This window comes from Petaurus breviceps, unplaced genomic scaffold (assembly GCF_028583685.1).
Source record: "Petaurus breviceps papuanus isolate PSGF00001 unplaced genomic scaffold, PetGlider_PUasm1.0 419, whole genome shotgun sequence".
Lineage (NCBI taxonomy): Eukaryota > Metazoa > Chordata > Mammalia > Diprotodontia > Petauridae > Petaurus > Petaurus breviceps.
Window position 1 is genome coordinate 9,216,725 of NW_027186324.1, and position 22,821 is coordinate 9,239,545.

Below are 22,821 nucleotides of genomic sequence, written 5' to 3' on the forward strand. Positions count from 1 at the left end.
AACTGAGACACACATACATTTTTAGACACAGCCAATGTGGGACTTTGTTTTGTTTGACTATGCCTATTTCTTACAAGGATTTTTTCCCTGTTATTTGAAGGGAGGAGGTTCAGGGAGGGTCATCCATAGTTTTGCCAAAAATAAAAATAATAATAAAAGGAGAAGGAAAGAGGGACATCGAAGCATTTAAAGGAAAATGTAAAAGAAAAAAAAACTGAAGTTTTGAAAGAGGGACAGATGAGCAAAATAACTTTAAAAGTAGAATGTTAAATTTATTTTATAGATATGCTTTTTTTTTTTAAAGCAATTGGGGTTAAGTAACTTGCTCAAGGTTACACGGCCAGCTGTTTCTGGGTGGGTGCTAAGTATCTGAGCCCAGGATTTGATCTCCAGGTCATCCTGACACTGGAGCCGGTGCTCTTATTTGCTGTGCTACCTGGCCGCCCCTATAGATATGCTTTTAAAATAATTTTATAATATCATACTGATATTAGTATTTATTTTGTTTATATAATCTTGCTATATAATATAGTGATAGAATAAAATGTAATATATTTGTTATAAAATATGTATTTTTAAAAGCAAGTTTTATGCAAAAGGTCATTTTTTTTTTGGAGGGGAAAGCAGGGCAGTGTAATGGGAATGCAAATTTGGAAGATCTTCCCTGCCCCTAGGCTAAAGTGCACCTGAAGCCTGGGGTGGGAGGCTTGTTTTTCAGTAGATACTTTTTGATTGGCCAGTGGGTCCAAGAGGTTGTTACATTCTCTGAGCCAGGAGAAGGCTATATAAGCCCTGATGTGAGGCTTTGTTTTGGGGGCTCACTTTGAGAAGCGTTCTGTGATTTGATCTGTATTCTGGGAAGCCGTTGTCCAGGGCCCCCCCGGCTTTGAAAAACCCAGATGTGGAAACCCAGATGTTGACTGGGTATGGATGTAATGGTTGGACAGTTTGGAAATCTGTCTACTTGATCTGTTTCTGTCTTGATAATTCTGCCTGTATACTTTGAAGTTCGGGGTGCTGACCTTTTCTCCTGAACAAGGTAAACGATATATGTCTGACTGATTAAAGTAAGCTTGTTAACCCATTTTGAGTTGCTTTCCTTTAACAAAGCAGATCCAAGAACCTGGGTGAGCAGCAACCCTGAGGACGCTTGGGGTGCCTGCTACTACAGGCAGTTGGGGTTGAGTGACTTGTTCAAGGTCACCCCGCTAGTAAGTGTTAAGTGTCTGAGGCCAGATTTGAATTCAGGTCCTCCTGACTCCAGGGCTGGGGCTCTTTTCACTGTACCACCTAGCTGCCCCAAAGAGTCACATTTTCACAGTAATTTTTTTTCCATACTGCTTTATACATGGAAATGCTTTGGGGGCAAGGGGGACAGGGTTACTTGAAGATTTTAAAATTGCTACTAACAACACCATTCACAATGAGCTTTTTTTGGCTTTGCAAAGATACCAATCACTTCTTTTGCCCTAACCATATGCTGTTATAAATGTTTGCGTTTAGATCTTGTGCCTCCCCCCTCCCACAAAAAAGGTCAAGATCCTTGAGAATAAGAGCTATCATACATTTTCTGTCTTTATCTTCTCCCAGCACTGTCTTCTTGGCACTTGCAGTGCCTAACACAGTACTAGCATATATAGTAGGCACCCAAATATTGGTTAGATGCATGCTCGGTAGGCAGAGAGGATGGAGGAAAGCGTTTCATGTGGGGGGAAAAAAGAAAAGAAGGTAATATTTTACCCTGAGTAAACATCATTTACATAATCTAATAACCTTATCCAGTTCTAGTGTGTGTTGTTATGGCTCTAATTATGAATCAATTACCAGACCAAAGATCAATTCCAAATAATTAATAGTATACTACTAAAATATGAAGCTAAAATAAAATTCTCTTCTTAGCTACACATAAATCATACCATAAATACATTTAGGATTTACAGCTAGAATGGACTAAGATTGTCACCTAATCTAACTGCCATATTTTACAGATGAGGTAAACTGAAAAGTTGAGTCTTACTCAAACTTGTACAGGTAATGAATAGCAGAACTAGAACTCAGATCCTGGTATTCCTGCCACCATGTAGTACTCTTTCCATGAAAAATAAATAACACAAATTTTTAAATTAAAAAAATTTTTTTTGCAAAAAAATAAATAAATAACACATCACCACCTTATGTTTTCATCCAAGTTTATGATGGCTGTTGAAAAAGCATTAATCAAATCAAGGGGAAAAGGCATGATGAGATATGTCACTGGATATTTCTGCTACTAACTCCAGTCAAAACAGTAAGCTCTTTTGTTGTTGATTTGTGAAGTGGATTTGAAAAAGCAAGAGTAAAACTGTATTTTTTAAAAATACCGGCAGTGAACAAAATGTTTCCACAACATTTCTTAGCAATTACCACTGAATTAAATTCAATAATGTTCTATATTGTATTTTTAATGACAAAATGTCATTATTTTAAAGCTGGTGATGCCTGGAAATAGTCTTGAATAAACAAGCAGGTGTGGGGCAGCTAGGTGGCGCAGTGAGTAAAAGCGCCGGCCCTGGAGTCAGGAGGATCCCAGTTCGGTTCAGGCCTCAGACACTTAATACCCACACAAAAAAACTAGCTGTGTAACCTTGGGCAAGTTGCTCAACCCCAACTGCCCTCCAAAAGGCAAAAAAAAAAAAAAAAAGAAAGACTTCTCTCAAGGTTCCGGAAGCGGCAAACTCAGGAGTAGTCAGTTGGAATGTGCAGCCAGGTATTCTTCTAATGAAGGATCTTTACCAATTATCCAAACTGCTTTAACAGACATGGCCCATAGAGGCAAAAAGGCTGAGAGCTGTTATCTCCCTCTTTACATAGAATAATCTGTAAAATGTGTGAGATCGCTAGACCATTGGCTAACCCTTCATTAAATGAATGAGAAAGTTAAAGATCCTAAAGAAGGAGTGAGTAAAAGGAGAGGCAGAAAGAGAATTCAAGGAATCAGGCATTAAAAAACAAAAGCTGGTAAGGATAAATTTTTTTTTTAAGTGTTCAGTTAGTCAGGCCTGGTGGCATATCCCTGTTACCTGGGAGGCTGAGGTTACTGGATCACTTGAGCTCAGGAATATTTTGAGGAGCAATTGGGCAAAGCTGACCCTGTGTCTAAACTAAGTCAAGCACTACTGTGAGGAGCCCCCAGGAGTGAGGGGCCACCAGCATACCTAAAGAGGGGCAGCTGACCCAAGTCTGAACTAACGCAGGTCAAAACCTCCATGCCAACTAATGGCTAATGTACTTCCGACTTAGGTGAGATAGAAAGTTGTCCAGATATCTTAGTCGTGTCCAACTCTTCATGGCCCCATTTGGGGTTTTCTTGGCAAAGACACTGGGGTGATTTGCCATCTCTTTCTCTGGTTCATTTTACAGATGAGGAATTAAGGCAAAAAGCGTTAAATTATTTCCCCAGGGTCACACAGCTAGTGTTTGGGGTCATATTTGAACTCACGAGGATGAGGAGATAGAAAGCCTCACTCTCCAAAAAAAAAAAAATGAAATTTTTAACGAATGATAAACTGATATAATCAAACTACATCATGGAAATCCCTAGAAACATCATTTTCTTTTTTTTTTTTTTGGAGGATAATTGGGGTTAAGCGACTTGCCTAAGGTCACACATCTAGTTTTTTGTTAAGTGTCTGAGGCCACATTTGACCTCAGGTCCTCCAACTCCAGGGCCAGTGCTCTATTCACTGCGCCACCTGGCCACCCCATAGGAACATAAATTTCAACCAGAAAAAGAGAAGGGGAGGGAACAATACACAAAAGGTTGCCCTATCAATTCACCAGTGCACAACATTCCCAATTAAAAGCATAATAGATCTTTAAAATATGTTTCAGTGGGAAATTACCTGAATTTAAAAATCAGAATAGACAGACTCTACACACAGCTAACACTGGTTCCTAAGGCATTCCTAAGGCATCAGATTCTGAAACTAAACCTTTAAAACTTATCTGCTTCTGGGGAGGTGGAGTCAAGATGGCAGAGTAGAAGCAGGACTTCCCTGCGGCTCCTGCTTGCACCTTCCCCAATCAATGTAAAAAGGGGACTCTGAAGGGTCAGTTTTTACCCCTTATAATGATATTGTCCATGGCCTATAAATTTTTCCTTTATGACCCTGCCATGGTATGACCCCACTATCTGTGTGTGCTTGTAGACCCCAGGAACTAGCTATTCCTGGACTCCTTTAACTTTGGGAGAACTGGCTATCCGCCCAGAATTTATTTAGTAAGTAAAGACCTTGGCCACAGATACTGGAATGTCTACCAGACATTTTCACGTCCTTGCTGATTTAGCTTGCTTTCCCCTGCTTATCCTATATTCAGTCAGCAATCCTTGAGTCCTTATCTTTTTCTTCTGAGTTTACTGTCTCTTTTCCAACTCACTGGCACAAAGCCTTCTTTGTCTAAACTCCTTAAAAGTTGGTTAGTGAGAAAACCAATTTGGAATCTCCCCACGGAGAGGACGCTCTGCCTGGGACCCCAGTCAGACTCATAGGCTGAAACCCGGGATTCCCCAGCCATTGTGAAAAAGTGAAGAGGTGGTGCTCCCCTGATTGGTGACGTCTTCTCTTTCATTTTCTTCTATGCTTATAGTAGTACTTTTAATCTTACTAAGCTTATTAGCATTGCTGTGTTGCCTATATGGCATATGTAAGAAATGTTCTTTACCGTTCTTTTTCTTATAATAAACTCCTTTTAATTATCAGTTTTGGTAAATGCTTGTCATTTTGTGGGAGCGAATCTGACCCACTTTTGAAAAGGTACAGATCAAACTAGAGAATAGAACAAGTGGGAGGGGGGATAGGAGGGAGGGAAATATAGTCAGTCTTTTACAATATATCTACTATGTTATTGTTTTGCATTAGCCACATGTACAACCTATACTGAACTGCCCATCTTTCCAGTAAGGGTGGGTGACAAGGGAGGAAGGGAATGAATCTGGATCAAAGTTTTAAAATCAAATGTTTAAATATATATATACCATTATTAATACTATTTTACATGTAGTTGGGAAATAAGACATACATGCATTGGGGCATAGAGATCCACCATGCCCTACTGGAAAAGTCAAAAGGTGTATGGGACACCACACCCAGAAACAACTGGCCGTGTAACCTTGAGTAAGTCACTTAACCCTAATGGCTTTAAAAAAAAAAATGGTGTATGGGAGAAAATATGGGAGAGAGCAGATTGGAGGAAGGGGATATCCTGTGGGACTGCTATTTTGGGGCAGTGGGTAGGGGAAAAACGGGGAGAAAATTTGTAACTCAATATCTGGTGGAAATGAATGATGTAAATTAGAAGTTAATAAAGCATTTGAAAAATGGAAAAAATAAATTAAAAAAAACTTAATCTGCTTCTGCACTCACGTGGTCAGAAATGGAATTGCATACATCCTGTCAACCATCTGGAAAGCTTTCATTTCACAACACAGGGATAAAGTCAAGTGCTGTCTTCCTATCAAGAATCTTTCAGTGTTATTATTAGTGTATTTCTAAATCCTAAATTCTTCATTGCCCACCCCACTCCTCCAAAGGTCAGGAAAACAAACTCTGTACTAATTATTTAAATGCATTCTTAAGATGGTCCTATAACTTCACATCTGGGTCTCTACTTTCTTTCCTACTGCTACCCTAGCCGATGAGGAAATATCTATCTATCATGTATCTGTTTTTCCATCTATCTATAGATACTTATAGACAGATGGATAAATAGATCTACATAGATAGATACCTATAGAGAAGCGGTATGATAGATAGATTGTTGATAGATCAATTGATAGATGTATAGCAGATTCATGTATCTTAGATAAATATATTATAAATAAATATCTTATCTATCTTAGCAAGATCTATTGATAAGTAGATGGTTGTGATGGTTGTCCTTCATTCTGGAAAAAGACCAAACTGATATCACTACACTGGAGCCAAATTGTGTCCAACTGTGGCTGATCAGACCAATCCGAGCTCGTAATGCTCTACCCCCAGTCAGACAGACACAGTTTATGTGAACATTTGGGGTGGATTCCCTAAACCTGCATATCTTGCGTTTCTTTTGAGCTGTATTGCAGAAAGCACAGCACCTTCTCTGATGAGGGCACACCACTTTGGGTGGTGCTGTGCCAGTGCCTCCCCTGTCATGCAATCAATTCTAAAGTTCTTGAGAGAGACCTTGAGAGTGTCCTTGTATCACTTTTTGTGACCACCAAGTGAATGCTTGCTTGATAAGTAAATACAGGAGAAAAAGATATAAATAAATCTATCTACAGACACAGAGACAGGTAGATAAGTAGACAGACAGATACTGCCTCATCACCTAGGGTGGCAGGGATTTAGCGAGTAGAGACATGACATGGAGGCAGCAGACCAGGGTTTAACTTTTAACTGAGAGACCTACTATCTGTGTGATCACAGACAAATCATATAACCTCTTGGCACCTATTTCATCATCTGAAAAAAATGATAATAATAATAATACACCTCCTACTATCATCTATCTATGAAAACCCATCTACATAAATATCTCTCAAGCAGACTATGTCTCTGAGAAACAGCATTTCAGGCATAATCACAACTGGAATATTCATAGAATGCATCATATTGGTGTAAAGGAGTCAGGGCAGTCTGATGGAGGATCACCAGAGTTCAGCAGCATGCTGGGTTAGAAATGCTTAACCACCGGCTCTCCAAAAAGAAAATGGATACTCAACACACTTTTAAGTTTAATCTGTTTTACTAATATTTTCTCCATCACTTTCTTAAGTCTAGATGACCAACAAAACTATTAATAAATCAAGCCCTGATTTTTAGTGTGTGACAATTTCTAAAATGTAAATGTTAACTCTGAAAATTTTAAAAACTGCTGGAATTGGACTGGATAATCACCTCATAAGGTCCTTTTTACCTCTGAATTTTATCATCCTCTAAATCAGGTTTACTTTCAGGGTCTGGGACAGGGATCCTAAAACTCAAATCCTAACATCTACATCTTTCCAGTCCCCACTGTCCCTCCCAACTTCTATATTCTCTCCTTTAAGATTATCTCCTATTTACATTGTCTATATCTGCACACTGACTCCCTCATCATAAAATGGGCTTCTTAAGGGCAGAGGGACCTCGATTTTGCTGCTTTTTTTGTATCCCTAAGGCTTAGCATAATGCCTGACACATAAAAGTGCTTAATAAATGCCTGTTAACTACTTTAAATACATCAGTCAGCTCTACTGGACAGCATATTTTCTTCATGACCTATTAAAATGCATTTCCTAACCTCTAAAGTCATGTCTATGAAAGTTCCCAAACTGTAAATTAGGAATGAGACCTTACAGTTGTTAGAAGAGTAATGCCTGGATTCAATTCAAAAGTTCTCATACTCTTAGACAGCGTGTGTGTGTACACATAAATATACAGAGATAGAGGGAGACGAGATGAGAGAGAGGAAGAAGAAGAGAAAGAAAGGAAAAGAGATCAGAGATAGAAGGGGAGAAAGAAGGAGGGAGGTGGGAAGGAGAAAGGTCAAGAGAAAGAGATATAGGAGAGATAGAGAGGGAGAGGAGAGCGGAGCAGAAGAGAGGAGGGAGAGTGGGGAAAGCAAAACAGACACAAATTCTACATTCTAAGGCCTCAGACTTCTAGTCTAACAATTATGGGCATCATGGTGTATATGAAGTTCAAGTACATGAGTTCGAATCTCTGCCTTGCTACTTTCTGCTGGTGTGAGCTTAGGTAGGTCACTTCACTTTGAAATGAAATCTCAATTTGACCATCTGTAAAATGATTAGATAAAAAAGAGTTGGACTGGATCATTTAGGATCATAGTTTTAGGGTGCCCAAAAGGACCCTAGAAATCTTCAAGTCCAACATCTTCATTTTACAGATCAGAAGACTAAAGCCCATCCCCTCATATTAAGTTAAGTACTACTAGATTTAGGATTTCATCCGATTCTTTGACACCAGAGCCAGTCCTTTTTGTCCTACATTCACTTTCAGATGTCAATCCCATGAGCCCAAATGCAAGCATTATAGTAATTAAGAGGAGTGTTTAAGACCCGTATTAACTGTTTGACTGTGCTGAGACCAAGCCAATAATAGCTGCCTTCCAAAGTAAAGCCAGTTCAACATCGAAGCCATGAAACATGAGGCATAGCTGAAAAAGGCACATGGGAGAAGGGGCCACAATGTCACCATAACTGACCAACTTAACAATACTTTTTCCATGCCAAAGTAGAGGAAAGTGGGAGGGGGGAGGAAGATACAAAATGGCTCATAAGGTTTCATAAAGGCAGCTGCAAAGCCCATCAAATGTAGCCCTGGGCCTGGAGGCAAGAAACACTGAGCTCAACTTCAGGCTCAGACATTTACTGTAAGGCTAAGTGACCCTGGCCTACTCATTTAACCTCAGTTTGCCTCAGTTTCTTCATCTGTAAAATGGGGAGATGATAAAGTGGGCTGATATTTGTAAAAGCACTATACAAATTCTAGCTTACTATTATGGCGGAGAGCATTTGCATCAGATTTTATCAGCCACGATGTTAACATACCACATTTCACCACATAATTCTCACAGATTTGTGCCAATTTTTGCAAAAATTGTGGGGGTGCAACCATTATGTGAAGCTTTTTAAAAAAAATTAATTGTGCAGGTATTATTTGTCTCTTAGTGTCTGCCTCTCACACCAACTTTTCACTCACTGAAACTCTTTCCGAAACAATGTTCCCATAATGTTCAGTGAACAGGATCACTTTCAGCTTGAGGCCCACAGAATAGTATTGGGTTTTTTTTTTTTTGGAGAAAATTCCTCTTTTTTAAATTTTTTTTTTTTTTTTGCTTTTTGGAGGGGGCAGGGCATTTGGGGTTAAGTGACTTGCCCAAGGTCACACGACTAGATTTGAACTCAGGTCCTCCTGACTCCAGGGCCAGTGCTCTATTCATAGCACCACCTAGCCGCCCCCCACAGAATAGTTTTTTATTTCACACATTAACATATCACTGGCAGATGAACCGTACTTCCAAAGGTACAGTTAGCTTAGGGAAGTTAGTTAGGGAAGATGCCTATCATATCACATGACTTAGGGCAGCTTCTCCTGCCCACCCACTCCCCTTGTCCCTAACGCTCCTCACTGGCTTGAGTGACTACGGTTAGTACTGCAGGGCTTCAAACAAACCACACCAGTCGGCTTTTGGAAACATACTGACAATGCACGTGCACTGAGAATCTTAGGCTCGTGGCTCACAATGCACCAGGGATAAATGTGTATCCATATGCCCTGGTAAATACATTGCTGCTCTGTTTACCTTTTGTGCAGCATGACAAACAGAGTTATACCATGCAATGAAAGGCTATAAACCAATTTTTAGATTGAAAAAACGGTGCAATGATTATGCAGTGAAAGATGGTACTCAGTAAATCAGGGACTTCTGTTCTATACAGCATTTCCTGAAATCGTCATCCACATAAATGTGAGTGGATGGTTCGGGTTAATTTCCTTCAGCATTGACTAGAGTTAGGGAGAACTGTACACAAGACTGTACAGAAAGGAAGAAAAATTATTGAAAGTTATAAGTCACTGAGATATTGAACATTAGACTTGTGGAAACAATAAACACTTGCATCCAAATAATTTCATTAATAATAATAGTTAGCATTTATGGAGAGCGTGGGGACCAATACAAAGCTGTCCTATACTTGCCTCTATGACACAGATTTGTGGTTCTTCCTTGTGACCATCCACTGGAACTTTGGCCTGATTCATCACCCATTCCTGAACAGCATCAGTGATGTGAGGAACAACTGAAAAAGACGATAAATGTAAAAATAGTCCCGATTGCTACTGTGTCTTTTTAAGCTACCCAAACAACATGGGAATGAGGGCTTACAAATCATCCCGCTAATGCTAGACTTCCCTTCGCTAAATGAAGGATGACAAGATGTTTTTCTTATACAAAACAAATGAGACATTTAATTATAGGAACTTTAAAAAACTGATAGCTAAAATTAACATGATAGGGGTGGCTAGGTGGAGCAGTGAATAGAGCACCGGCCCTGGAGTTAGGAGGACCTGGGTTCAAATCTGGCCTCAGACACTTAACACGAAAACTAGCCATGTGACCTTCGGCAGTCACTTAACCCCAATTGCCCTCCAAATAGCAAAAAACAAAAACAAATAAAATTAACATGATAGTTGTTCTTTATTGTACATGAATGAAATTAAGAATGTGCTTATCATGATTTATTTCCTTCAGTGCCTCTTTTCTAATCAAATATACTCACAAGAGACCTTAGATCCAATTCTAAATATTCAAATTAGTCAACAAATACATTTGATGATTTGAACTCACATTCAGGTCACATTATAATAAGATGTCAAAACTTTTTTTTAAGTAGAAATGATAAAGTTTAGTAACATAAAATACAATGGCTGTTTCCTATTTTCACATATTTATAATATGTAGGCATGCCATTTTATATAAAAAAAGCATACACATCAAACAAATTCGAAGTCTTCATTTTTTTAAAGCTGAAACAGTTCTAAAAGATTCATGGGCATACCTTGTACTGTTTTTCCCAAGTAATCACCATGCCTCTCTTTATTGATTACATGTTGATAGATCTTCCCGGTCGTGATATTGTTGTCTTTATAAAGGTTAATATCCAAGAACCTTTCATAATTTCCCAAGTCTAGATCAACTTCTCCACCATCATTTAATACAAATACTTCACCTGGAAAAAAAAGATCAAAACAATGTTTGGGGTTATTTAAAAAATCGTTTGGGATAGATAGGTGGAGTAGCCTATAGAGCACTAAGCCTGGACTTCCTGATGAAGACTTCCTGAGTTCAAATCCATCCTCAGACATTAGTAACTGTGTGACTCTGGGCAAGTCACCTAAGCCTATTTGCCACTGTTTCCTCATCTGTAAAATGAGCTGGAGAAGAAAATGGCAAACCACTCCAGTATCTTTGCCAAGAAAATCCCAAATTTTTGATTGAAAAACAATTCAACAAAATTAGTTTTAACATCTTAATAGATATGAAAATTTTCTATGGTACTTCAATAAAGATAAGGATAAGGACTGGACCTATGATTTCACTGATGTAGGGTACTCTCTGGCAGTCATTTAATAAGCACTTAGTAAGTGCCTACTTTTAGGGACTGCTACAGTTCGAAAGACAGTCCCTACTTTCAAAAAGGTTACAGTCTAATGGGAAAGACAACATGAAAACAAATACAAACAGGATAGAAAAATAAAGATTTAGATATGTACAAGTAAGATAAAAAAATAGAGATTTAGATAGATATACATACATACATACACATACATACAGATGATAAAATGACATAATTTAGAGGGAAAGCAATAGCATTAAAGATCATGAAAAACTTCTTGTAGGAGACAGGATTCTCCTTCTACCCACATGGAGACCTCATGAGATGTGCTGGTTATTGTTCAGTCATTTCAGTCCTATCCAACTCTCTGCAACCCTATTTGGGGTTTTCTTGGCAGAGATACTGGAGCAGCTTGCCATTGCCTTCTCCAGATCATTTTACAGATGAGGAAACTAAGGCAGACAGGTTAAGTGACTTGCCCAGAGTAACACAGTTACTAATGTCTGAGGACGGATTTGAATTCAGGAAGAGGAGTATTCCTTATTCTAGGCCCAACACTCTATGCACAGCACCACCTAGCTGTCCATCCTAATGAGATGCTATAGCTAAAAAATTCATTTAACCTGATAATGGTCCTCTCAACTTGGTCTGGCCTTGGGTTTGTGTACATTACTGTTCATCATCTGTCCACTCTCAAAGCCTTTTCAGCTTCATAGGACCTGCCAGACCCTAAGTTTTGCTAAGAGGCTTCAAGGACCTAGGGTAATGGTCACTAAACAATAAATCATAAAAGTGGATCTTTCATGTATATTTATGTGGAATATATATGTATGTGCATTGTGTATGTTCTACCTAATATATGTATGGATGCATATGTACATTTTATTTCACTAAAAAACAACCTAGAGACCAAAATTCATTTTAAAGAATCTCTCTCTTTAATCATCAATTTATTTGAATGAAAATCTCTAGAAAAAAATCTCACTAATAAAAAGGGGAAATGTCTGCTCTTTTCATAGCAGCCAAAAACAATGAAAACTAAGAGGGTGTTCCCTGTTACTGGGGATTGGCTAAGTAAATGACATGTGATAACACAGAATATTAGTGTGCCATAAGAAATGGACAGTTTCTTTTCTACATATTAATTTTTCCCAATTACATATAAAAACAATCTTAAAATTCTTTTTTCAAATGTTAAGTTCCAAATTCTCTCTCTCCCCTCCCCCTCCATTGAGAAGGCAAGCAATTTGACATAAGTTATACATGTGTGGTCATGCAAAACAAGAAACGAACAGTTTCAGAGGAAACTGGGAGCCTTCTGGAAACAGATGCTGAGTGAAATGAGCATAGATTGTCAACAACAGTACAGAGAAAGGCTTTGGAACGTTGACCAGTGGACTGATAAACCATCATCATCACAGGGCTGATGATGAAACATGCAACCTACCCCTGCCAGCAGAGGGAGGGACTTAAAGCATAGGAAAAAACACATTCTAAGCATGGCTGGTGTGAGAGCTAGTTTTGCTGGACTAAACATATTTGTTATAAAGGTTTTCTTTCTTCTTTTTTAAAAGTTATTCAATGTTGGGGGCAGTGGAAGGGAGAGAAATATTTACAATTTTTTTTTAATAAAATGAGAGGTTAGTTTTGTTTTGTTTTTTAGGGGAAATGCCTTATGGTCCTTTGATGAAGCCTGTTACTGTCTTTTGAATCTGTTTATTTAAAATTCTCCCTCCTCAGGATTTTGCTCTTCCAAACTCATCCCATTTCACAAAAGACTTTAAAAGGGTAGTAATTTGCTTTGGAGCATCAGCATCCTCTACTTGGAAATTACCAGGCCCAAATTCTGATTTGTACTATCTTGAATAAAGCTTCAGTTTTTAGAAAGATAACAGGAAAGAAAGTAGAGATTTATGGAAGCACAGCCACGAATTGAGAAGAAATGTCTCTAGGTCTCCATTATACTTGCTAAACATGGGCCATCCTCATTGTGTGGGGTACTGAGACCCTAGCCCAAATTGACTACTCATAGACCTCTCAAAGTGAAGGTAGAAAGATTTATTAGAATCTCGAGAGAAGCAGGCAGTGCAGTTTCTGGGACAGCACGGAGAGAGAGAGAGAGAGAGACAGAGACAGAGAGAGAGACAGAGAGAGAGAGAGAGAGAGAGAGAGAGAGAGAGAGAGAGAGAGAGAGAGAGAGAGAGAGAGAGAGAGAGAGAGAGACAGAGAGAGAGAGAGAGAGACAGAGAGAGAGAGACAGAGAGAGAGAGACAGAGACAGAGACAGAGACAGAGAGACAGAGAGAGAGACAGAGAGAGGAGGCTGCCGTACAGAGGCTGAAGCTGGGTTAAATAAGCAAGGGTTACATGCCCCTCCCAAACATTAAAATAATTATTACTAATGAGGCTCTAATCTTGTTAGATAACATACATAATACATTAGGCCCATATACTGAATACTGAACCCCTTTTCAGTCTACCCTAGACACATTCTTATCTGGACTTGAGGGTCCCAAGGCTACTGTCTGTTCCTTGATTGGTCAAATCCACCTGCTGCTGCCGCTCCTTCCATTCTTCATTATTTTTAGTATCATCTAGGAGTTTTAGTCTGGGAACCAGGGTCTGAGCTTTTTCTCAAGGCTACTGACTCAACTTCCCAAGGTTACTGCCTGTTCCTCCTTATCAGCAGTCTTGTTCAGCAATTCTTGCATTTCTACAGAAACTTAATGCTTTTATGGTAAGCTGGGTGAGAAGGGCTGACTAGAACAGAGCAACTACATAGAAAGACTTCTAAAATTTCAAAGTCACATAATTTCTTTTTTTTTTTAAAGCAATTGGGGTTAAGTAACTTGCTCAAGGTTACATGGCCAGTTATTATTTCTGGATGTGGTGCTGAGTATCTGAGCCCGGATTTCATCCAGGTCATCCCGACACTGGAGCCGGTGCTCTTACTCACTGAGCCACCTGGCTGCCCCTAAGCAATTGGGTTTAAGTAACTTGCTCAAGGTTACACGGCCAGGTGTTTCTGGGTGGGTGCTAAGTGTCTGAGCCCAGGATTCAATCTCCAGGTCTTCTCAACCCTGGAGCCAGTGCTCTTACTCGCTGTGCTACCTGGCCGCCCCCAAAGTCACATAATTTCTAGAAAAATGGAAACTTAGGCCTAAGGCCTAAGGACTTACTTTAGCAGACAGTCTCTGAGAAACCATACTTTTACCTTTTCCATACATCATTATGGGTCAGCTTTTCTAAAGCTGCTTTAGAAGAATTAAACCTCACTGACAATTCCAAACTCAATAAGAAGCCTCAATTGTCAATGCTGGAAATCACAGTGAAAAATATCCAGTTGCCTGGAGAACTCAACTCAGCCTCCCTCTTTTATATCTTATGATAATTCTCCTAAGTGTTCTTTCTGTCTGGCAGCCCTCTCTTATTCTAAAGCTGAAAAAAAAAAAGGCAAATTGAAAGAACTCATGATTATAATTGTCTGTGCTTAACACACAGTTGATTTACTTCCTGCTTAAAATTCATTTTAATCCATTAACCCAGGATTGCTGAAAGAAGTCAAGGTCCTACTATCTTGAACACTTCCTTTGGCAGCAATTTTCTTGTCTTCAAGTTCTCAGGGCAGGCCGTGTGCCCTAATCCAGTGACACCTCAATGCATCTTCAATTATTTTGGGGATACAGTGAAATTAGCAGGTTTTCTTTGAATTCATTTCATTTTGAAAGTGAATTTTCAGGGACAGCTAGATTTTTTCCTAAATCACATGTACAACAGAGCACCAGCCCAGGGGTCAGGACAACCTGAGTTCAAATCCAGTCTCAGACTAACTAGCTGTGCAGCCCTGGACAACTCTGATTGCCTCAAAAAAAAAAAGTAAAGTTTCAAATCGCAAAACACTTTTCTGGATTCAGAGACAGTTGTTGTGACATCAAAACTAACTCCAAAAAGTATAGGAACCATTGCTCTTTTGATAAGTATTAACATTATTTTAAAAGCCTATTAGAAGAAATTATTTTAAAAAACTATACTAGGGGCGGCCAGGTAGCACAGCGAGTAAGAGCACCGGCTCCAGTGTTGAGAAGACCTGGAGATAGAATCCTGGGCTCAGACACTTAGCACCCACCCAGAAACACCTGGCCGTGTAACCTAGAGCAAGTTACTTAACCCCAATTGCTTAGGGGCAGCCAGGTGGCTCAGCGAGTAAGAGCACTGGCTCAGCACCACACCCAGAAATAACTGGCCGTGTAACCTTGAGCAAGTTACTTAACCCCGATTGCTTTATAAATAAATAAAAAAAATTAAAAAAAACTATACTAAAAAAATCTGTCATCTCCACAAGATTAAGCCCAATATTATTCCCTCTCTCTAATTTTTTCCTGTTCACTCATTCCTTCTTTGCAGACTATAGATATACCCAAATTTCTCCAATCCCTAAAATTAAAAAAAAACCTGACTAGATCTCACCATCCTCACTAGATATGTCCTATATCTCTTCTCCCTTTGCCAGCCAAATTCCTTGAAAAACCTATGTTCAGGGGGTGGCTAGGTGGCACAATGAATAGAGCACCAGCCCTGAAGTCAGGAGGACGTGAGTTCAAATCCAGCCTCAGACACTTAACACTTACTAGCCCTGTGACCTTGCACAAGTTGCTTAACTCCAACTGCCCTGCCTTCCCTCCTCCAAAAAAGCAAATAAAGAAAAAAAGAAAAAGCTATGTTCAATGCTTCCATTTATTCTCCTCAACTCTTTTAAGCACTCAGCAATCTGGCTTCCAACCTTCCCATTTACCAATGCTCTGAGAATTGCTAGATTGAATGGCCCCTTCTCAATCCTCATCTTTCTTAACTTCTTTATAGCATTTAACACTATTGACTTCCCTCTCCTCCTAGATATTATCTCTTCTTTGAGTTTTTGTGATCTCTTTCTCTCTCTCTCTTCTTCCCCCCCCCCCCTTTCTCCTTCTCCTCCTCCCCTCCCTGAATAAATGTAATTAGCAATTATTTCCATTTTAGCCAGAAACCCTGAGGGTCTTCCCCTCCCAGATACTGGGACCTGTTGAAGACTGTGGCTTGAAAAGGCCAAGGTCCCCCCAGTCCATACTGGGCCACGTGTCCTCACTCCGTGTGTGTGTGTGTGTGTGTGTGTGTGTGTATGTGTGTGTGTGTGTGTGTGTGTGTGTAGTTCTGTGTATCTGTCTCTCCATATGTGTGTGTGTAGTTCTGTGTATCTGTCTCTCCGTATGTGTGTGTAGTTCCGTATATCTGTCTCTCTGTATGTGTGTGTAGTTCTGTGTATCTGTCTCTCCATATGTGTGTGTGTAGTTCCGTGTATCTGTCTCTCCGTATGTGTGTGTAGTTCCGTGTATCTGTCTCTCCGTATGTGTGTGTAGTTCCGTGTGTCTGTCTCTCCGTATGTGTGTGTGTGTAGTTCCGTGTGTCTGTCTCTCCGTATGTGTGTGTGTGTAGTTCCGTGTATCTGTCTCTCTCCCTTTCCCAACGCCCTACTGCTAATTTTTCACATTTCAAAAATCTTGTTCAATACTAGATCTGTATCCCAAAGAGATCATAAAAAAGGGGAAAGTACCCACATGTACAAAATAATTATAGCAGCTCATTTTATGCTGGCAAAAATTGTAAGTCAAGGGGATGCCCATCAATTGGGGACTGACTGAACAAACTACAGTATATGAAAGTAATGGAATCCTATTGTTCCATAAGGAATGGTGAACAGGAGGACTTCAGAAAAACTGGAAAGACTTGCATGAACTGATGCTGAGTGAAGTGAGCAGAACCAGGAGAGCATGGTACACAGTAACAGCAACATGTTCAATGACCAACTTGTTAGACTTAGCTCTTCTGAGCAATGCAATGATCTAAAACAATTCCAAAAGATTCATGACAGAAAATGCTGTCTACATCCAGAGAAAGAAGTATGGAGTCTGAATGCAGACCAAAGCATATTATTTTCACTTTTTTTTCCTTTCTCATGGCTTTTCCCTTTTGTTTTCTTTCTTTCACAATAAGACCAATGTGGAAATATGTATAACCTATATCAGATTGCTTGTTGTCTTGGGGAGGAGGGAGGGAAGATAGGGAGAAAAATCTGGAACTTAAAATCTTACAAAAATGAATGCTAAAAACTATCTTTACATGTAATTGGGGGGAAAATACTATTAAAAGAAAAGTTTCAGGCTACAGGTCAGTTCTGTTTTCTTAAATAACTGGCTGATGCAACAACATAAATGTAAGAAATTTTTAGAAGCAAGGAAACTGAGCAAGTCTAATCCAAAATTATGGGGCAGCAAAGGGCTAGAAATAATTGCATATCCTTTGACCCAGTAATACCACTTCTAAGGTTGTATCCCAGAGAGATCATAGAAGTGGAAGTATGTATATATGTATTTTGTATGTACAAAAATATTTATTGCAGCTCTTTTTGTGGTGGTAAAGAATTGGAAATTAAGGGGATGCCCATCAATTGGAGAATGGCTAAACAAGTTGTGGTATATAAATTTAATGGAATACTATTATGCTATAAGAAATGAGGAGCGGATGGACTTCATATTTACCTGGAGAGACTTATACAAACTGATGCGGAGTGAGAAAAGCAGAACCAGGAGAAATTTGTACACAATTACAAACACAACATATATGTGATGACCAACTCTGATAGACTGGACTCTTCTCAGCAATGCAGGGGTATAAGTAAAGTCCAAAAGACTCATGATGGAGAGAGATGTCTACATTCAGAGAAAGAACTAGAAAGAAGAGAGTTTGAATGCAGACTGAAGCAAACTACCTGCTCTCTTTCTTGTACTTATTTGGTTTTGTTTCCTGTTTCCCATTGTTCATTCCATCTGATCTAATCCTTCTTTACAACCTGACTAATGTCTAATATGAAAGTATTTGCAGATCCTGTACTTGATTGCATGCCGCCATGGGGGGGAGGGGGAAGGGAGAGAGGGAGTGAGAGAAAATTTGAAACTCAAGGGATTGTGGAACTGAATCTTTGCCAAGAAAACACCAAAAAGGGACCAAGAAGAGTCAGACATACCTGAAAATGACTAAATGAGAAAAAATCCAAAAGAAGGGGCACTAGGCTGTGCTGATATAACTCACTCTCATTCAAATTTTTCATTTTCTCCCAAAAAACACCAACATCCCCCAAAAAAGTGAATCACGATCCATTAAACAGCAGCAATAGCATATTCTCTACTTTACCATGCTCATAGGGCGAAAAGGTTCCAGCATCAATGTTAATATAAGGATCTATTTTGATGGCAGTTACTCGGAGACCACATGATTTTAGGATCGTTCCGATGCTGCTTGCAATGATCCCTTTTCCAATGCCAGAGATGACCCCGCCAGTGACCAGGATATACTTCATTGGCAGCCCAGTGGCCTGAGGCCAGTGCCCAGATCAGGAATCTGAAACAAAAAGCAGCTATCACACTATGGGAAGAACATTTTGTTTTGTTTTCATAAAAGGATGCTTTGAGTCAAACAAAAAAAACAGCTTACTCTTGAATTTCAAAACTAACCACTTCTATGGTCAGAACATTTGAAAAAAAGCCTGTCTTCCAGATTTCCTACTAACTTTTGCTTTCAATAGCAGAAAGTGGTAAGAATTCTATGCAGGCAAAGAGGCCTATCTATTTTCTTGAAGAAATTCTATTCATCCCCACTCCTAATGGGGTGGGATCCTATACTATACATACATATATGTGTGTGTGTACATATATATATGTATATATATATATATCCCCATGGATTCTAATATAACCATGCTTTGATAAGCAAAAAAAAACACTAAAGAATTTGCCCTCTTTTATTCAGGACACTTAATTCAGGCCGCCACATTTAGGTAGCCAGTAAAAAGAAAAAAAAAAAACAACCAGATTTTATAGTGGTAAATATGGGAAAGTTACTGTTTTCTCTTCCTGTCCCCCACCCCACCCCTTTATTTTGGAACACTCCTAGATTCAGCTCTACCCAGTTTCCCATCTGGGATTCTATCTTACCGATGGAGGTAGCAATGTTAACAACAATTGTGTTAACATTGCTACCCCCATAATTGCATCTCATCAATATATTCGAAATTGGATATCAACATATCCAATGTTTCCTTCTTTCACTTTCCAAGTCAAGCTTTAACCTAAAGATGCCATTTTATTATACTCATAATATATACATGGTGCAGAGGACAGTCAATTTGTTCTTTTTCAAACGTTTATAACTCCTATAGTATCAGTGGGTACCTTTGAAATTCGGATTAGTAAATTCCTTTTAATTTTCTAGTGTATTTCCAAAGTATTAACTATACTTTTTTGGGGGGTGAGGGAGGAGTCACTGGAGAGTGATGATTTCTTTTTTAACTTCAACAAAACATTTAATTTTTTTTTTAAAGATAAGTCACTTAACCTCACCATATCTTTTTTTTTTTGAGGGAGAGGGTGTTATAAAATGGAGGGTAATATTTGCAATCTGCTTTCCAATGAGGAAAGTACTTTACAAAGCATTTTCTGAATGCCAGCTGTCATTATGAGTCCTATTTCTAGAGTCCTAAGTTTGAAGTGCTGTCACAATGACTGTTTCTTCACACTACCCGTTCCATTGCCCATTCCACCATGGATTTGTTCTTTTTTTCTTTTTTTTTTAAAGCAATCGGGGTGAAGTAACTTGCTTAAGGTTACACGGCCAGGTGTTTCTGGGTGGGTGTTAAGTGTCTGAGCCTGGGATTCGATCTCCAGGTCATCCGGACAGTGGAGCAGGTGTTCTTACTCGCTGAGCCACCTGGCCGCCCCATGGATTTGTTCTCTTATTGATTCTGTCAATGTCTTCTCTCTCCGAGGTAAGCCTAGGAGGGACAGGATCCTTTTGTACTTTATAGACCCCTAAGTTAAGATACCGGAGTTCATCTTATTCCCAACAAATGCTTAATGATTAATAAAGCAAAATTGGCCTTTAAAACACATATTCAAATACAAATCAAATATAAAACAAGTCTATCTCTAAAGTGTAAGCTGCTTACAAATACAATCCAGCTCCCCCCACTACCCACTTCACAAGCTTCTCTATGAGACAAGTATTTTTGAAACATTAAAGCATTTTATGACCATGATTGTTTTTATTGGAAAGAGAAAAATTGTGAAATGAAGTCCAGTGCCATATAAAACTATGCGTGAAGGCTAGTTGTTTGTTCAAACACGTGCCACAGCTGTGTGAAGTCTTGCGGTCTTGCCTTAAGCCAGTTTTACTGCTGGTTTAGCAGCCCTAAGGCTTCTCTTCCGGGGATTCATAAGAACAGTTCTAGTTTAAGAGAGACCAAGGCTTCCCTTTCGCGGTCTGAGGCTTACGCTACTGGCAAAGTCCCTCCAATCACGAGAAGCTTCAGACATGATGTCAATCATCACTATTTGAGCAATGTTCTAGAAATTCCAGAACGTTCCAAATGAACCCAAGTCTTACATTCTTTATGGGCTCCGTTTAAAAAACGACAACAAACTTTTGTCTGGGCGGAGGGAAAGCAAGGCGTTCTTTCAACCAACAGAAACGAAAGCAAGGACGCAGCCACCCCTTCCACTCCCTGCTCCACAGGGGCAGCAGTCCCCAGAAGGAAAAGTGGGGGGAACAAAGGCAGCGGTGGGAGGCAATTAACCTTTTTCTCTCTGAAATTACGCAAGAGGGTGGAGCCAGAGGAAGGACGGACAGGAGAGAGCTGGACTTTCCTGGAGAAGCAGGTGTGAGGGTGGCAAAGGCTGATTTCCTTCTTTCCCGGACGCCCGCGGCTTCCAATCCGCGGCCCCCCCCCCCCCAGCCCCCGCCAGGACCTCCCTACCTGAGCTCATTTCACAGCGCCTACTCCCCACCCCCACCCTCCTGGAAGATTGTTTTCAGAGAAGGTGAGCAACGCTTCCCGGGCCGCAGGGCAGTGATCCCCAGCTCGCGGGGAAGGAGGGAGAGCACAGCGCTGGGAGCTTAACTCGCAGGAAAATGCGGGGGTGAAGGGCAAGCGCTAGCAGGACTGGGGGAGAGCGACGCCAGCACCAAGGGGCCAGACAAAGGAGGCCGTCCTGGGGGAAGGCTCAGAGCGCCCGGGCCACGCACGGACACTCGTGCCGGCTCAGGACCTCTGCTGCTCTTCCCAAGCCCCCACTCCGGCAGTGCAGAGAGGAGGGACGGAAGGAAGCAAGGAGAGGTGTGCTGGGCTGGGGGCAGGAGAAGGGAGTCCCCCCCGGTCCCCAAGACACGCATCCGTCCCCCGGAGGAGAGAGGGCCCGGCGTGGGACCCCGGCCCCGCGCAGGACGGGAAGGAATTACCTGAGCTGGAGCCGTGGAGGTGGAGTAGTGCGGGAGGGGGCGGCCGCCACAAGCTCCTCCCACCCGCCCCGCCCCGCCCCCAGGCCGCTTCGGAGCTCACCTGTCTGGGGCGCAGCCTCCCTCGAGCTCTGGCCCCAGGGAGGCGGGGGAGCGGCGAGGTTGGCACCCCGACAGAGGGCTCCCCGAACCGCCCCGATCGCGTGCCTTCGGCTTGGGGTTTCCGCTTCTGCTGCTCTGCACCCCCCTGACTCTGTAAATAAATCCTGTTTATCCGGCAGCGCCCGGAATTCGCGGGGCTGGGCGTTGTTTTTAATTAAGCTTTCATAGTTAAAAAAATAGTAAGTCCGCGAACGGACACTGTGTACATTCCTTTTATTAGACTGTGCTTACATAACTGGTTGCAAGGGTTTTCTTCTCGGCTTTTAATTTGTTGGGGAAAGGAAGTCAGCAATAATGATGCGCCCTTGCTCTCTCCCACCAAAAAAAAGGACCACTAACATTTTTTTTTAATTTTGCCGAAGAAAACAGAAAAAAGTTCAGTAGGGCTCCCCTCTACGTGGCACGCTTTTGAAAGTAACGTGTAGGTTGTATAAGAGCATGTGTGTATAAGTATTTGTATATATGGGTGTTTATGTTGGCATAGTAATATGTACAATCAATAATCAGTATATACAGGGGCGGCCACGTGGTTCAGCGAGTAAGAGGACCGGCCCCAGTATCGGGAGGACCTGGGGATCAAATTCAGGCTCAGATACTTAGCACCACACCCAGAAATAACTGGCTGTGTAACCTTGAGCAAGTTACTTAACCCCGATTGCTTAAAAAAAGAGAGAGAGAATTATATAGTCTTATGGCTTTTCTACCTCTATCTACTGACTAACCTTATTCCTATTTAAAAAAATAATCAATATTCAATACACTACGTCACTATACATCTATATTGTGTAGATCTATATATTGATGTATACATAATATACACATGTTTGTATGTGTGTATTTAATATATACATGTCAAGATACACATACTATATATCAATGCCAACACAATATATAATAGTGTAGATATATCTATATAATATACATGACATCTGTGTGTGCAGATATTACATAGTATATACACTGTTTATTAGTACATATAATATATGGACTATATGTCAATATAAACATCCACAGATATAGTGTGTGGATATATTTATATAGACAGAAAACCCCGAATGGGGTCACACAGAGTCAAACACAACTGAAAATGACTAATAACAACAAATATATCTACATTGATATATACACAATAAACATATTTGTACATATGCACAGTATATAGCAATATATAAACATGTATAGTGTATACATATGAGTATA

The 22,821-nt window shown here is 40.3% G+C and overlaps 1 protein-coding gene across 4 annotated transcripts in view; it reads right to left on the reverse strand.

Moving 5' to 3' along the window:
* Positions 1-21,828, reverse strand: part of CTPS2 (CTP synthase 2) — a 149,022-nt gene extending 127,194 nt beyond the window's left edge. Inside the window, exons 1-4 of one of the 4 annotated variants that reach the window (XM_069100689.1) lie at positions 21,563-21,799; positions 18,364-18,570; positions 10,583-10,753; positions 9,723-9,823 (exon numbers count right to left, since the gene is read on the reverse strand). In XM_069100689.1, the coding sequence (XP_068956790.1) occupies positions 9,723-9,823; positions 10,583-10,753; positions 18,364-18,529 (438 nt within the window). In that variant the 5' untranslated portion in view covers positions 18,530-18,570; positions 21,563-21,799. Of the gene's footprint in view, positions 1-9,722; positions 9,824-10,582; positions 10,754-18,363; positions 18,571-21,462 lie in introns of all 4 variants that reach the window. The other 3 variants (XM_069100688.1, XM_069100690.1, XM_069100691.1) reach the window with 3 other exon arrangements.
* Positions 21,829-22,821: the final 993 nt, after the last annotated feature.